A 16,801-nucleotide genomic window follows, 5' to 3' on the forward strand; every position below is an offset into this window, starting at 1 on the left:
TTCTCCTCTGCAGGCACGTCCAGGAAAGACTTAATCATCTCCTGTAGGGGCGTAGATAACTCCTGTAGGTCACTGGCCTCTCCCACCCCCACAGGCTGCTGCTCAACACCTGGGTCTGTCTGCGGGGGAGCATCCGAAGCCACTGGTAGCGTCACACAATTCTCTTCCACGCCCTCCACTTTGTCCGCCCAATTACCTTTGCCTACTGCACTCAGTCTTCGGCAGAGGTGCCGCCAGAGACTCTGTGACTACTTGCCGTTCCCAAGGCCGTGGCGCTGCTGCTTTACCACACCCAGCCGCCATGTGGTCAAAAGCGCCGCACAGGCGACACGTCTTGCGTTGTCCCACGTAGGTCACATACATCTGTGTCCTAAAATCCTCCAGGACAACATACGAGGGAATAGGTCTTCTCAATGTCATCTTGATGGTGTAAGATCCAGCAGGCAACCCTGCATAGATTCCATCCGTCCATCGGCCTAAAGTTATAGCATGCACCTCACCATATCGTTGAAAAATCTATCTGATATCCACATCATCTGCCTCAAAAGGGACGTTGCGGATCCTCACCCAGGTGTAGTATTTTGAGGCATCCCGCAGGCGTACCTCCAGTCCAGATGATACGGTGATACTCCTCTCCTGGTACTGAGTCACTGTCCTTTCATACCCCTCCACTGTGCAGAACTTTACGAAGATTCTTGAAGAACCATTAAGCCCTATTCCATGTAGTTCTTCAATGTCAATGCCAAACGTGTCCCATATAATCGTTGGTAATAAAACAGAGGCATTCGTTGGATAAATTGTCCCTTTAACAAGGTCAACACACACGGTGTTGCTCCTCCTGCGGTAGTTGGCAGCCATCTTGGTGAAAACAAGGAAGTTGCGCAACAGAGAAAGCAGGAGCTTTTTGCGCAGCGCGTCCACACGGCCTGAGAGCGATGAGGACAATGTTTTCTTTATTGCGAACACTTATGCATTGTCTTGGTTTCAGATTACTGCTAACCAGAACTCCTAAATCTTTCTCGCAATCCATAATATTAACATCTACATTATTTAGTTTATATGTGGCATGGTTAATGTCCTGTCCAACATTTAGAACTTTGCATTTGTCTATATTAAACTGCATCTGCCACTTCTCCGTACTTATGTATGCCGTAAACCAAACATTGTAAGCTTTACAAGGAAATAAACAATTATTATTTATTAATATTATTATTATTACATATTATTACATATTAAAACTCCTGCTTCACACACGGAGGGACCGGGTTCGATTCCCGGTGGGTGGAAACATTTCGACGCGTTTCCTTACACCTGTTGTTGTCCTGTTCACCTAGCAGCAAATAGGTACCTGGGTGTTAGTCGACTGGTGTGGGTCGCATCCTGGGGGACAAGATTAAGGACCCCAATAGAAATAAGTTACAGTCCTCGATGACGCACTGACTTTCTTGGGTTATCCTGGGTGGCTAACCCTCCGGGGTTAAAAATCCGAACGAAATCTTATCTTAACTGGATGCTTGGAAGCTGCCAGTGGCCCTTATAACCCCAACATAATATTCTGGAGAACAGTAACGTGGCCCTATAAACCACAACAACAACAACAACAGTAACTTCCTGTTACAAGTAACGAGAAAAATTGCGTGAGAATAATGGAGAGCATCGAGAACATGTTTTTTAAGAACATTGACAAGACTCGTGACCAGACGACTAAGTGTGCTTTTTCTGTGCTGGAATACATCACTGATGGTAAGTGAACCCCAGGGGACCCAAGTCATGTTGTCTGTCCTTTTTGGGCCCCTCAAGGAAGGTTCCTTGACGCTGGTGAGGGGCTCTTGATCTAGGGAATTGGATCTGTGGTCCGGTTCCCTGAATTGAGCCTGAATACCTTCCATCCCCTCCCAACAAGCGGTGTGTAATCCTACGGGTTTAGCGCTCCCCATGATTATAATAATAATAATGACCTTTTTGGGTTATCTTAGGTCATCTATGTGCTGCTGTGTGAGATAATTCATATAATTTGTATATCTGTGCTTGAATAAACTTACCTCAGTGGGAGGTTCCTTGATGCTAGTGAGGAGGGGCTCTTGATCCAAGCAGCTGGAACTAACATCCTTCCCCTCCTCCCTTGGCTCAAACCTGATTCAAACTCCCCACCCCCAAAGCTCTATATGACTCCTATAGGTTTGGTACTTCCCCGTGACCGTAATAATGTAGGTATAAGCCACTAACAATTTACATCGTCACTTATCCTAGCATTATTTATTTTATAGCTTATACTAGTTTAGCCCCTCAAGGAAGGTTCCTTGATGCTGGTGAGGGGCTCTTGATCTAGGGAATTGGATCTGTGCTCCAGTTCCCTAAATTAAACCTGAATACCTTCCACATCCTACTCCCCCCCACAGGTGATGCATAATTGTAAGGGTTTAGCACTCCCCCTTGATTATGATAATAATAATAGTTTAGACAGTTTATCCTTTTATAATTTACTTAAATGCACCAACAGTACCAGTGTTGTGTGCTCCAAACATGTGCTCTCAAAAACCACTGTAAATATTACTATTTGCAAAATATTTGTTTCTAAGAGCCTTCAAAGTAAGGTTCTTGATGCTTGTCAAGAACTTTTGATCCTAGTAATTAGTTTTTTTTTTTATGTACACTCTGAAGGTGTTAAGGTGCTGTTATATAAAGCATTCTGGGGCTGGGCTTTGATTTTATTCAAATTAATATTGAGGGTTAGTAACCCAGGATAACCAACCCAAAAAGTGTGGCCTATTTCCATTTTATAATAATATATCTTTATTTCTACAAGTACATATACAAGGTATACAGGCCTAGCTGACATCAGTGACATACATCTACTACTATATAGAAAGCCCCTTGTTATGTAGAGAATTTCCCACAAATTAGGTCAGTTTTGTCCCAGGATGCGACCCACACCAGTCGACAAACTCCCAGGTACCCATTTTACACTGATGGGTGAACAGAGACAGGTGTGTTATGGAAACACATCCCTAATGTTTTCCAGCCGTACCGGAGATTCGAACTCCGGACCTCAGTGTGAGAGCTGAGTGCACTCGTTTTTTTTCCCTCCCCAGGATGGCACTTGCAACAGTCTAACACTTACTGCTAGGTCAGCAAGTGTAAGGAAGCATGCCCAACATTTCTGCTTGTAGAATGTAACAGCTCTCTACTTGTAAATTGAACTACAGTGTGTAACAAAAGAAAACCAGGAGAATAACTCTTAGTCATGTAACTATTAACATTGGTATGATAAACATCTCTGTTCACATACTGTTGATGTATAATTTATTATTTTTTTTTTTGTAGAAAATTTGAAGACCAAATATTTGAAAGAGCTTGAGAAGGTCTTAGTGATGTGTGTGGAATCAGAACATGCCGTGGCTCTTTCTCGCAGAGCAGCGAAGGAGGCTGAAGCAAGATCACTGGACGAGAATACAAATTTACCAAGCGCACAAAAATTTGATGAGGTATGATCTCCCCTTTTTTTATCTGTAAACATCTTAATTAACCTTGATTACCTTTCAAAATAAAGTATTGTAAAAGGGTAGATTTATTTTTCACCTTTTCCTTAGTAGATTTACCTAAGTTTGTGTTGGTCACATCAATGCTCCAGCTCTACTTGATGTTTCACATGTATACTTAACACAGCACATTGCTTTTCTTGCATTACTAGTCTTGTTAAATTTATATTACAAGTGATTTTCCCATACTCCCGTATATTTTTTGTATGTCTCTTATTATGCACAGATGGAAATCTTTGCTTATAAAGCAACTGCAGTACTTTTTTGCTACTCCCACAGCCCAACCTTCCTGCCTTGTCATGCTCAGTACATAATTCATATCTGTACTCTGTACCCATGCTGGCCTGCTTTACTCACATCCAGTTAGCCTCTAGCATTCTCACTGTCTGTTGGTCTCCTTACCAACCTCAACAGAACACATGACCATAACACAAGGCACAGATCACTCTTTGATGTTCCTCATGTCCATCTCACACTATGCAAAAACTCAATGCACATAAAAGGCCCAAAAATCTGGAATTCATTACCTGTGAATATAAAAGAAACACTGTCTGTATAAATTCAAGTCTCTTCTTAAAAATCACTTACTCACCCTCAACTAAATAAATACTGAATAATTGTATCTCATAAATGTTTAACTTGTGACCCAATCAAACTTTGTTATTTTTAATTACATTACCTAACAGAATACTTCATTCTACTGAATGCACAGCAACATAGTAAATGACCATATGACCTGTCTTTGAAATACTCATTTGTGCTTAATTGTTATTTGTTTACAATAATGTTTACCACTGAATATATCATTGCTTAGTTAATCTTAAGTTAATTTTAAGCCTTCCTATAATGCTCTGCATACAAGGGGCTTTGGCATGTTATACTTGACCACTGTATTTCTTTCTACTTCTATGTATCATGTTCAAATTAATAAATAAATAACTTAATTTTGCTTAATAATTGCCTGAAATGTCTTATTGTATGTAATTTATCAATTAAACTTTATCATAGGTATGTATTTAAACAAAAAATGGCTTATGGGGTTTGCTATTATCGTCACTTTCAGGCATTTGTGGTAGGTCTTGAAACATATCACCCACAGATACAATGGGGCTACAGTACATACTACATGCATGCATGCATACATACATACATATATTTTACACTATCTACTTAGTGTGACCTAAGCTTAAGCTTACATTTGCAGAAACTACTGTTTAACAACTGAAAGGCCTCAAGCTCTGTTTCTTATTCCTGTGTGGATTTTTGCACATTCTAGTCTCCACCTGTGACTTTTCATTACTATATGCATATATGTATATGAACCCTGTATTATTTTATCACAGGCTTATGTGGAGAATATGGAGGAACTGGAGCAAGACGCAGTTATTGAGGAAATTATCAACAATGCTCCAAGTGTGAAAGCATTTAGAGAACAACTTCAGGCTCAGATTGGTATCTATGTTACTCAGTGTTATTTATTAACTTACATTGCTTATTTTTATACCATTGTCTAATTATTTAACAAAATATTGTAAGTAATCAGTAATTTTATTTAGTATTGAATTTCTTATTCCTCATCAACCATAAAGAACACACAGTCATTCATTCAGTCACTATCCCACAAAAAATGTGTTCATATCACAATTCAAATTACCCTTCCAGGTTGCAACATCCTCTTAGCTATAAATGTTTGATCAATATATTGATTTATATTATAAGTAAAAGTTGACCCTAGTAGGAGGAGATTAGAACTCTTCCCTCATAAACCATGAGTGTCATACAAGGGAACTAAGATATCATGAGCAATGAGCATGTTATTTCTTTCCAGTGGTGGCACCAAGAGGAAGTTTGCAGGGCTTCAGCCACCTATAAAAATTTCTATACCCCAAGCCAAAAAACTAAAAATATTGTAGTAAAAATAACAATGCTACTTCAAAACAAGTCTCTAACACCCCCATCCCCTTCCAACTTGATAGCTTCACCTAAGGCCACCAAGTTTAGAAATTCTTCACTAACTTTGCCTCTTTCCCAGTAATTAAAAATAAAGAAAGTTCAAATTATTTTTTTTGGGGGGTAAAGGGGGTCATACTGCCTTGGTGGGAAATGGCTAGTAAGCTGCATTAAAATGTGTATATTACATTACATGCTAATGTTTTTATTGCTGAGTCATCCTTTTTCTAATGTTTAGTGAAGGGAAGTATTGTGTTTCTGCTAAATATATATCATTTTAATAACTTTTTATTAATGAGCATTTCTAATATAGTTAGGCTGCTCCTAGCGATAAACCATTTTCATTTGTCTTATTAGTATGCATTATTATTTACCATTTCACTACAGTACTTTTAAGCTACTTCCACCTGCATGGGGTTTGATTGTAATATTAATCCTCATAATACAAAGGTTATCAAGTTCATGTGTAAAACGAATTTAGTTACAAAACCTTCACAGATCTCACTTTGCTCTCTCTATCAATGATGTCTCTCACTTCATCAACTCCACTTTGAAAGAGCACAAATTGTTTTCACTTAACAGTCTGGTATTTTCCTGCCTTCACTTTCAAAGTTCTAAATTTTATTTTTTCATATTTATTTTATCTTAGGTATGGACTGAATTCATCTCCCTTAATTTCTGGCACCAGTGAATCATTATTTGAATGGGAATTTTTTTTATACCAACACACCAGCCGTCTCCCACCAAGGCTGGGTAACTAAAAAGAAAAATTAAAGTTTTCCTTTTAAATTTAGTAATTTATACAGGAGAAGGGGTTACTAACCCCTTGCTCCCTGCATTTTAGTTGCCTCTTATGATATGCATGGTTTATGGATGAAGGATTCTAACCCACTTTCCCATGGGAATAAACAGATATGAATGGAGAAAATACATTAACTATAAATCTTTTTATATATATAATAAACATTGGTTAGTTTTCAAATTAAATTAACCTTATGTTTAGTTCCAGTGAGTGCCAACATTGATGATGACACAGATCTGGTGACAACTCAACACACTATCAATTTAACTGATCCAATTAGTAAGATGCCCATGACCGATCCTGTACGAAATAAGCACTGTGGACATGTTTATGAGAGATCAACTGTAACAAATATGATAAAATCTACTAAACGTAAAAAATTTCGGTAAGTATGAAGTGATAAATATATATATTTTTTTTTAGTTGTATCTCATAGTCAAATATGTATTTTGAAAGAAGTATAGCTCCTGTTAGGTATTTTATTTGATACCTTAGGATTTTAGTTGATGCTGTTGGTAAATAGAGTAATTTTTGAAAGCTAATACAGTATATTGTGTTTTCTCTAAGTACTATATTTATATCTCTGCAGCTTATTTCACTGATTTACTCACTAGCTTATTATATCATTTAATTTGTTTTCTTGCTTATTAGCAATGCAGATTGTGTAATGATTGCTGCTTTTCGCTTTCTTTTCAGATGCCCTTGTATGGGATGTGGGTATCGTGAGCCAATAAAATTAACTGACTTAGAGGATGCTCTTGATGTAAAACGACAAATTATACTTCAAAAGAAATAGAATTGCATCTTGAGAAATCAGAGTTGTGAATAGGGCTGAAGATGCAGAAATAAAATAAAAAATCTAGCAGTTATCCAAAAGGGATAACTAGTTCTGTGTTCGCATAGAAAAATGAAAAATTATAAGACTAAAATCTGTGTATGGTATAGTATTAAGAAACACAGTAAAACCTCTCATTAATGTATTTTGGCAATTTTGGACACAAAAATTGGCAAGACAAAATGAACAAAAGTCCATAATTCCGCTTTTGTCTATAGCGATAGTGTCCTGTTATGTTCTGAAGTATCAGGCCAAGTCCGCTAGCTCTGATGTTTGTCCAATATGGGCCAAAGCAGCCATGTCCAGGACCTGTCTATTTTCATTGTTCCCTGATCTTTAGGCTACTCGCACCAGTTTGTGCTCACACACATACACTTGTCATTCAGTTTCTAATTTGGAGTTGCAGACAATTGGCTTTTTCATACTCTGCCGCCTTTAGGTTCATTAATGAGAGGTTTTACTGTTCTGGATTGCAATGAGAAGAGTACTCTGAAGTTCACAAGATTTGCCTGCCATTTTACTTTTTCTTGAGAAAGAAATAAAAGGCCATCAGTAATATCAGTGAAAAACATGCTTTACTCATTTCTTACCAAAATATGCTCTCATGAACAATATCTTTAGAGTTTTGCTTGCTTTGCTATTATAAGTGAGGTAAGTCCTACCATTTAGTGTCTTGACAATTACATAATGGTTAGGTATTTGAAATACTGGACTGTACATTGAATCTGCCTACAGTGGCTTCTCGCTCTCTTTTTCTTAACCACTTCTGATCTCATTCTCATGCTATCACAGTATACACCGATGGTTCCAAGTCTTCTGACAGCGTCAGATTTGCAGCAGTGTTTCTGGACAGCATCATGCAAGGGCATTTATTATCCTTGGCTAGCATTTTTACGACTGAATTGTACGCCATTCTCGTAGCACTTATCCGTATTGCATCTATGTCTGTGTCACCACTTGTGGTCATTTCAGACTCCCTTAGTGCTTACAGGCTATAAGAAAATTTGATACACCTCATCCCCTGGTTCTTTGTATCCAACTATGGTTATGCCATATCTGTAGCAAGCACAAAGATGTTGTTTTTTGTTGGGTCCCTGGTCATGTTGACGTATAGGGCAATGAACAGGCAGACACTGCTGCGCGGTCAGCAGTACATGACCTCTCAGTTTCATATAGAGGTGTTCCATTCACAGACTATTTTGCTGTAATTGCTACCCACCTTTGTACCCACTGGCAGCAACATTGGTCTGTTCTGCTACATAAACTACATTCTATTAAACCAAGTATAGGTTTCTGGCTGTCTTCTTGTCATCAATGTCGAGGTTGGGAGACTACTCTCTCCCGTCTTCACATTGGCCACACTTGCCTTACTCACGGGTATCTCATGGAGAATTGTCAGGATCTAGTTTCTGTTAGCCATATTCTGTTGGGCTGCCCACTCCATAAACGAGCACGCAGAATTTACCTCCAACGTAATCACTGCTCTACTGCCCTTACTTTAGCTTCCCTTCTTGCTGATGGACCCTCCTTTAACCCAGACTCATTGACTTTTTGACAGCAACTGATTTACTGCACAAACTTTAATGATGATGCCTCTAGCACTCCTCACAGCCCTTTCTACCTCAGTCTCGTGCTACCCTCTACCCCTGCACTATCCACTGCCCTGCTGCACTCCATGACCTAATAATAATCCCTCTCCCTCTTGCTACTCAATACCCCTTCATCCTTCCCTGCCCTGCTGCAATGTATGACCCTTTTAGGTTTAGTGCTTCCTTTTTATTATTATAATGTACTGTACATTGAATATTATGTTATTCTGTGAAACATAGTATGTATTTGGTGTTTGAGTAACCAGTAACTCCAGTTATCTGATACCCCTAATGGTGTGTAATGCCAAGGTAATACGTACTAGTTAATAGAATTAAAATTAAGCAGGAGATAGTGTTCAGGGGCTTAATTTGGCCATAGTATAATTCAAGATTCCATTACATGCTGTGCCCATGCTTGACACCTCACTAGGCCTCAGTCAATGTGTTGAATCACTTCCAACTATCATCCTGACTAGTGCCTAGTAATTTGTATGAGCCTCAGTTATTAAAATTTTTAATATGTCCTCAAATAATGCTCAGGAAGCAAATGAAGTGTGTTGTGCAGAGTATTGAGCAAAAAAATAGTGACTGAAACTGAAGAATAAGTTAGGAGGGGGGAGGTTGAAGAATTTATAAGCTATGATTAGAATTCACTTCAGCAGGTCATTGGTTACCATAATACAAGTGAGATTTACAAGAAAATTTTTGAAAACCTAATGTGTGATGTTTTAAAAAAAAATGTATAGTGGAGAAATAAATTTCCTTTGTGTCCGTATTCAGCAGTGTCTTGGTCCTGATATTGTTGCATAGAATGAAAGTTAAACTATATATGTGCTCTTTAAATTAACATTATTTGCAAAAAAGCACTTATCATGTAAAAATTTGTCTGTTTATGATAACTAGTTATACTGTATTGAAACATTTTATGTCAAAGAATGAGGCCCAATTATTTTCTCTTGAAGTCTAAATGTTGCAAGTTGAATTACACTGCATAATTTTGTGATTAACATGGTAATGTGAAATGTAACACATTTCTCATTTGTGAATTAAGAATTGCTGCAGGAAAGAGGAAGTCAGAGTATTGTTTTTGTAATGGCCATATTTTACGTGTTTTTAAATAATAGAAAACTTTTTAATGTAAGATTTTGTCATTTTTCCCAGTGAAGTTTGACAAATAAAGTAGTAGGTAGATTATTATTTTGGTTTTACATTTTTAAACTAATAACTATATTCTACTTTATCAAATGGTAATTCTTTCATTTTTTTGACTCATATTGTCAGTCATTTTATTTTTTGCATGTATGCCCCATATGGGTTTAGTGCTTTTTCAAGTTATAATGATAACATTTTTGTCTTTAATTATTATTTATAAAATTATCTTTGTGTAGCATCTTATGAGACAGTTCTTTGGTGTGTAATGTATATAAAAGTAAGAAACAGACAAAATGTCTACAACATATAGACAAAAACTTTGTCTACATATGATGAGGGGCTCTTGATCTAAGGAACTGGATCTGTGCTCCAGTTCCCTGAATTGAGCCTGAATACCTTTCACATCCCTCCCCCACAGGCGCTGTATAATCCTACGGATTTAGCGCTCCCCCATGATTATAATAATAATATATGACTTAACGGTTTAGTGATTGGTTTTGATTATCGGACCCTTACAGGATTTTGCACTTTTCCCCAGAATATAATAAAAATTACATCCACAGTTTGGAAATAGAAACTAAACGACATATTGGTTTATTCTGCACAATTTTGTGGGTTTTTAGCACTACTCCTTCAATGTTATTTTTTTTAACACTGGCCATCTCCCACCAAGTTAGTGTGATCCAAAAAAAGAGGAAACACCTTCACCATCGTTCAGTTAGCTCTGTCTTGCTACAAGTGTACTGACATCACAGCTCAGATAACTCTCTGAGCTGCAACATCCTCACCTCCCCTCAGAGGAGGTTCCTTCATGCTGGTGAGGGAGCTCTTGATCTAGTGAAATGGATCTGTGCTCCAATTCCTTGAATTAAGCCTGACTACCTTCCACCCCGTCACCACCAAAGGTGCTGTATAATCCATATAGGTTTAGTGCTCTCCCACAATAATAGTAACATCCTCACCTGTTTAAAGTGCATGTTGTATCTGGGCACCTCTGCAAAGACAGTGATTATGTATGAGTGAGGTGAAAGTGTTGAATGATGAAAGTATTTTCTTTTTGGGTCTCCCTGCCTCGGTGGGAGACAGCCGACTTGTTGAAAAAAAAAAAAAAAAAAAATTTTTTTTTTTTTTTTTTTTTTTTTTCAACAAGTCAGTCGTCTCCCACCAAGGCAGGGTGACCCAAAAAAGAAAGAAAATCCCCAAAAAGAAAATACTTTCATCATCATTCAACACTTTCACCACACTCACACATTATCACTGCTTTTGCAGAGGTGCTCAGGATACAACAGTTTAGAAGCATATACGTATAAAGATACACAACATATCCCTCCAAACTGCCAATATCCCAACCCCCTCCTTTAAAGTGCAGGCATTGTACTTCCCATTTCCAGGACTCAAGTCCGACTATAAGAAAATAACCGGTTTCCCTGAATCCCTTCACTAAATATTACCCTGCTCACACTCCAACAGATCGTCAGGTCCCAAGTATCATTCGTCTTCATTCACTCCTATCTAACACGCTCATGCACGCTTGCTGGAAGTCCAAGCCCCTCGCCCACAAAACCTCCTTTACCCCCTCTTTCCAACCCTTTCGAGGACGACCCCTACCCCTCTTTCCTTCCCCTATAGATTTATATGCTTTCCATGTCATTCTACTTTGATGCATTCTCTCCAAATGACCAAACCACCTCAACAACCCCTCTTCTGCCCTCTGACTAATGCTTTTATTAACTCACACCTTCTCCTAATTTCCACACTCTGAATTTTCTGCATAATATTTACACCACACATTGCCCTTAGACATATATATATATATATATATATATATATATATATATATATATATATATATATATATATATATATATATATATATATATATATATATATATGTATATATATATACGTATATATATATATATATATATATATATATATATATATATATATATATATATATATATATATATATATATATATATACATAGAAAAGAGTAAGGTGATGAGGGTATCAAATGATTTAGATAAAGAAAAATTGGATATCAAATTGGGGAGGAGGAGTATGGAAGAAGTGAATGTTTTCAGATACTTGGGAGTTGACGTGTCGGCGGATGGATTTATGAAGGATGAGGTTAATCATAGAATTGATGAGGGAAAAAAGGTGAGTGGTGCGTTGAGGTATATGTGGAGTCAAAAAACGTTATCTATGGAGGCAAAGAAGGGAATGTATGAAAGTATAGTAGTACCAACACTCTTATATGGATGTGAAGCTTGGGTGGTAAATGCAGCAGCGAGGAGACGGTTGGAGGCAGTGGAGATGTCCTGTCTAAGGGCAATGTGTGGTGTAAATATTATGCATAAAATTCGGAGTGTGGAAATTAGGAGAAGGTGTGGAGTTAATAAAAGCATTAGTCAGAGGGCAGAAGAGGGGTTGTTGAGGTGGTTTGGTCATTTAGAGAGAATGGATCAAAGTAGAATGACATGGAAAGCATATAAATCTATAGGGGAAGGAAAGAGGGGTAGGGGTCGTCCTCGAAAGGGTTGGAAAGAGGGGGTAAAGGAGGTTTTGTGGGTGAGGGGCTTGGACTTCCAGCAAGCGTGCATGTGCGTGTTAGATAGGAGTGAATGGAGACGAATGATACTTGGGACCTGACGATCTGTTGGAGTGTGAGCAGGGTAATATTTAGTGAAGGGATTCAGGGAAACCGGTTATTTTCATATAGTCGGACTTGAGTCCTGGAAATGGGAAGTACAATGCCTGCACTTTAAAGGAGGGGTTTGGGATATTGGCAGTTTGGAGGGATATGTTGTGTATCTCTATACGTATATGCTTCTAAACTGTTATATTCTGAGCACCTCTGCAAAAGCAGTGATAATGTGTGAGTGTGGTGAAAGTGTTGAATGATGATGAAAGTATTTTCTTTTTGAGGATTTTCTTTCTTTTTTTTTGGGTCACCCTGCCTCGGTGGGAGACGACCGACTTGTTGAAAAAAAAAAAAAAAATATATATATATATATATATATATATATATATATATATATATATATATATATATATATCGGATCATTATTTAGTTGTAGCTACAGTTAGAGTAAGAGGTAGATGGGAAAAGAGGAAGGTGGCAACAACAAGTAAGAGGGAGGTGAAAGTGTATAAACTAAGGGAGGAGGAAGTTCGGGGTGAGATATAAGCGACTATTGGCAGAAAGGTGGGCTAGTGCAAAGATGATTAGTGGGGGGGTTGAAGAGGGTTGGAATAGTTTTAAAAATGCAGTATTAGAATGTGGGGCAGAAGTTTGTGGTTATAGGAGGGTGGGGGCAGGAAGAAAGAGGAGCGATTGGTGGAATGATGAAGTAAAGGGTGTGATAAAAGAGAAAAAGGTAGCTTATGAGAGGTTTTTACAAAGCAGAAGTGTTATAAGAAGAGCAGAGTATATGGAGAGTAAAAGAAAGGTAAAGAGAGTGGTGAGAGAGTGCAAAAGGAGAGCAGATGATAGAGTGGGAGAGGCACTGTCAAGAAATTTTAATGAAAATAAGAAAAAATTTTGGAGTGAGTTAAACAAGTTAAGAAAGCCTAGGGAACGTATGGATTTGTCAGTTAAAAACAGAGTGAATGGAGACAAATGGTTTTTAATACTTGACGTGCTGTTGGAGTGTGAGCAAAGTAACATTTATGAAGGGGTTCAGGGAAACCGGCAGGCCTGACTTAAGTCCTGGAGATGGGAAGTACAGTGCCTGCACTCTGAAGGAGGGGTGTTAATGTTGCAGTTTAAAAACTGTAGTGTAAAGCACCCTTCTGGCAAGACAGTGATGGAGTGAATGATGGTGAAAGTTTTTCTTTTTCGGGCCACCCTGCCTTGGTGGGAATCGGCCAGTGTGATAAAAAGAATAATACAGTGGACCCCCGCTTAACGATCACCTCCAAATGCGACCAATTATGTAAGTGTATTTATGTAAGTGCGTTTGTACGTGTATGTTTGGGGGTCTGAAATGGACTAATCTACTTCACAATATTCCTTATGGGAAAAAATTCGGTCAGTACTGGCACCTGAACATACTACTGGAATGAAAAAAGTTCCTTAACCGGGGGTCCACTGTATATGTATATTATATATATTATATTATATATATATATATATATATATATATATATATATATATATATATATATATATATATATATATATATATATATATATATATATATATAATGTAAAAGGAGAAACTTTCGTTTTTCCTTTTGGGCCACCCCGCCTCGGTGGGATACAGCCAGTGTGATGAAAGAAAGATATATATATATATATATATATATATATATATATATATATATATATATATATATATATATATATATATATATATATATATATATATATATATATATATATATATATATATATATATATATATATATATATATATATATATATATATATATACATACATATATTGTATATATTTTTTTAACAAGTCCCCCGTCTCTCACCGAGGCAGGGTGACCCCAAAAGAAAGAAAATCCCCAAAAAGAAAATGCTTTCATCATCATTCAACACATTCACCTCACTCACACATAATCACTGTTTTTGCAGAGGTGCCCAGAATACAACAGTTTAGAAGCATATACGTATGAAGGCACACAACATATCCCTCCAAACTGCCAATATCCCGAACCCCTCCTTTAGAGTGCAGGCATTGTACTTCCCATTTCCAGGACTTAAGTCCAGCTATATATAAATAACTGGTTTCCCTGAATCCCTTCACTAAATATTACCCTGCTCACACTCCAACAGCTCGTCAGGTCCCAAATGCCATTCGTCTCTATTCACTCCTATCGAATACACTCATGCACGTCTGCTGGAATTCCAAGCCCCTCGCCCACAAAATCTCCCTTACCCCTTCCTTCCAACCTTTTCCAGGACGACCCCTACCCTGCCTCCCTTCCCCTACGGATTTATACACTCTCCATGTCATTCTACTTTGATCCATTCTCTCTAAATGACCAAACCACTTCAACAACCCCTCTTCAGCCCTCTGACTATTATTTTTATTAACTCCACACCTCCTAATTTCCACACTCCGAGCTTTCTGCATAATATTTACACCACACATTGTCCTTAGACAGGACATCTCCACTGCCTCCAACCTCCTCCTTGCTGCTGCATTACAACCCAAGTTTCACACCCATGTAAGAGTGATGGTACTACTATCATGCATTCCCTTCTTTGCCTCCGTAGATAACGTTTTTTGTCTCCACATATACCGCAACGCACCACTCGCCTTTTTTCCCTCATCAGTTCTATGATTAACCTCATCCTTCATAAATCCATCTGCCGACACGTCAACTCCCAAATATCTGAAAACATTCACTTCTTCCATACTCCTCCTCCCCAATCTGATATCCAATTTTTCTTTATCTAAATCATTTGATACCCTCATCACCTTACTATTTTCTATGTTCACTTTCAACTTTCTACCTTTACACACACTCCCAAACTCGTCCACTAACCTTTGCAATTTTTCTTTAGAATCTCCCATAAGCACAGTATCATCAGCAAAAAGCAACTGTGTCAATTCCCATTTTGTATTTCATTCCCCATAATTTAATCCCACCCCTCTCCCGAACACCCTAGCATTTACTTCTTTTACAACCCCATCTATAAATATATTAAACAACCATGGTGACATTACACATCCCTGTCTAAGACCTACTTTTACCGGGAAGTAGTCTCCCTCTCTTCTACACACCCTAACCTGAGCCTCACTATCCTCATAAAAACTCTTTACAGCATTTAGTAACTTACTACTTATTCTATATACTTGCAACATCTGCCACATTGCTCCCCTATCCACTCTATCATATGCCTTATTGTTGCAACCCCTGAATGGGTTGCAATGAATAATATGTATATATATAATTATTACCTTTTCATATTATTATCACACTGGCTGATTCCCACCAAGGCAGGGTGGCCCGAAAAAGAAAAACTTTCACCATCATTCACTCCATCACTGTCTTGCCATATATTGCTTATATTTGCGATAATAGCTAAATCGTAAATGTATTGCTTTATATTATTATTTGACTTAGTTTCCCTTTGTTAGGTAGGATGTAACACATATATTATGTGCTCAAAGTTCAAGTCTTGATTGTCTAACTACTGTAATTATCGCTCTTTGCTCGTTATTCTGACGTCTTCTGTTGCTGAGCTGCAGCTGTCCACGGAGCTATCACATGATCGAGGGGGGGTGTCCTCACCTCGCCTGAAGTATTCAGTCTGCTCTAGACTCGCATGGTGGTTGGACGTATTCTTGACAAGGCGTGCCTAACCCTTCCTTATTGGCCCTTGTTGGAAGATTGTCTCTTGTCTCATTGTTTCTTGTAGGTTCTGGAGACTCTGTTCACAGAACATTGTATAGACTTAGTGATTTTCGATGTTGTACTGAGGTTGTGTGTCGCTTAGACACTCTGAGTAACTCAGGCCCTGAACTGTAGCTTCTGACCTAACTTGTACTGGTATCTGTGTACTGTCACAGTCGGGGATTTTCTTATGCTGATCTTAGATTCAGTAGTATGGGAGTTTTGTGACTTTTGTGGAGGATCTGCTGATGGTCCCTACTAGCTGTCTTTATATTATCTCCTTGTTCCTGATTGTGTCGCAGTTGCTTGTTATATTGTTTGGCTTATCAGTCATTTTATTGTTCAAGAAGACTGTTCTGATTGCCAGTTGGTCAAGAAGTTAATTTATGAGAGGACTTTGTCAGTCATTTGTTTAAGTCTAGTCGAGTCGTGAGACATAGCGAAATACTCAGAGCACTTATACACATACATACACTTATTTGTATATTGTATTATTAAATGTTAATGTACCAGACGGTACTTAAGACTTATAAATGTGATATGTGCCTACAGCACAATACTATTGCACATGAGAGA

At 37.9% G+C, this 16,801-nt stretch overlaps 1 protein-coding gene across 1 annotated transcript; it reads left to right on the forward strand.

Annotated features, from left to right (window-relative positions):
• The first annotated feature begins 1,545 nt into the window (after positions 1 to 1,545).
• On the forward strand, positions 1,546 to 8,044 carry LOC128690566 (E3 SUMO-protein ligase NSE2). Its single transcript, XM_053779278.2, has 5 exons — positions 1,546 to 1,743; positions 3,325 to 3,485; positions 4,883 to 4,991; positions 6,493 to 6,676; positions 6,988 to 8,044. The coding sequence occupies exons 1-5, from the start codon at positions 1,647 to 1,649 to the stop codon at positions 7,085 to 7,087; spliced, it is 651 nt and encodes a 216-aa protein (XP_053635253.1). The 5' UTR covers positions 1,546 to 1,646; the 3' UTR covers positions 7,088 to 8,044.
• Positions 8,045 to 16,801: the final 8,757 nt, after the last annotated feature.

Source organism: Cherax quadricarinatus, chromosome 29 (genome assembly GCF_038502225.1).
Source record: "Cherax quadricarinatus isolate ZL_2023a chromosome 29, ASM3850222v1, whole genome shotgun sequence".
In the NCBI taxonomy this organism is placed as follows: domain Eukaryota; kingdom Metazoa; phylum Arthropoda; class Malacostraca; order Decapoda; family Parastacidae; genus Cherax; species Cherax quadricarinatus.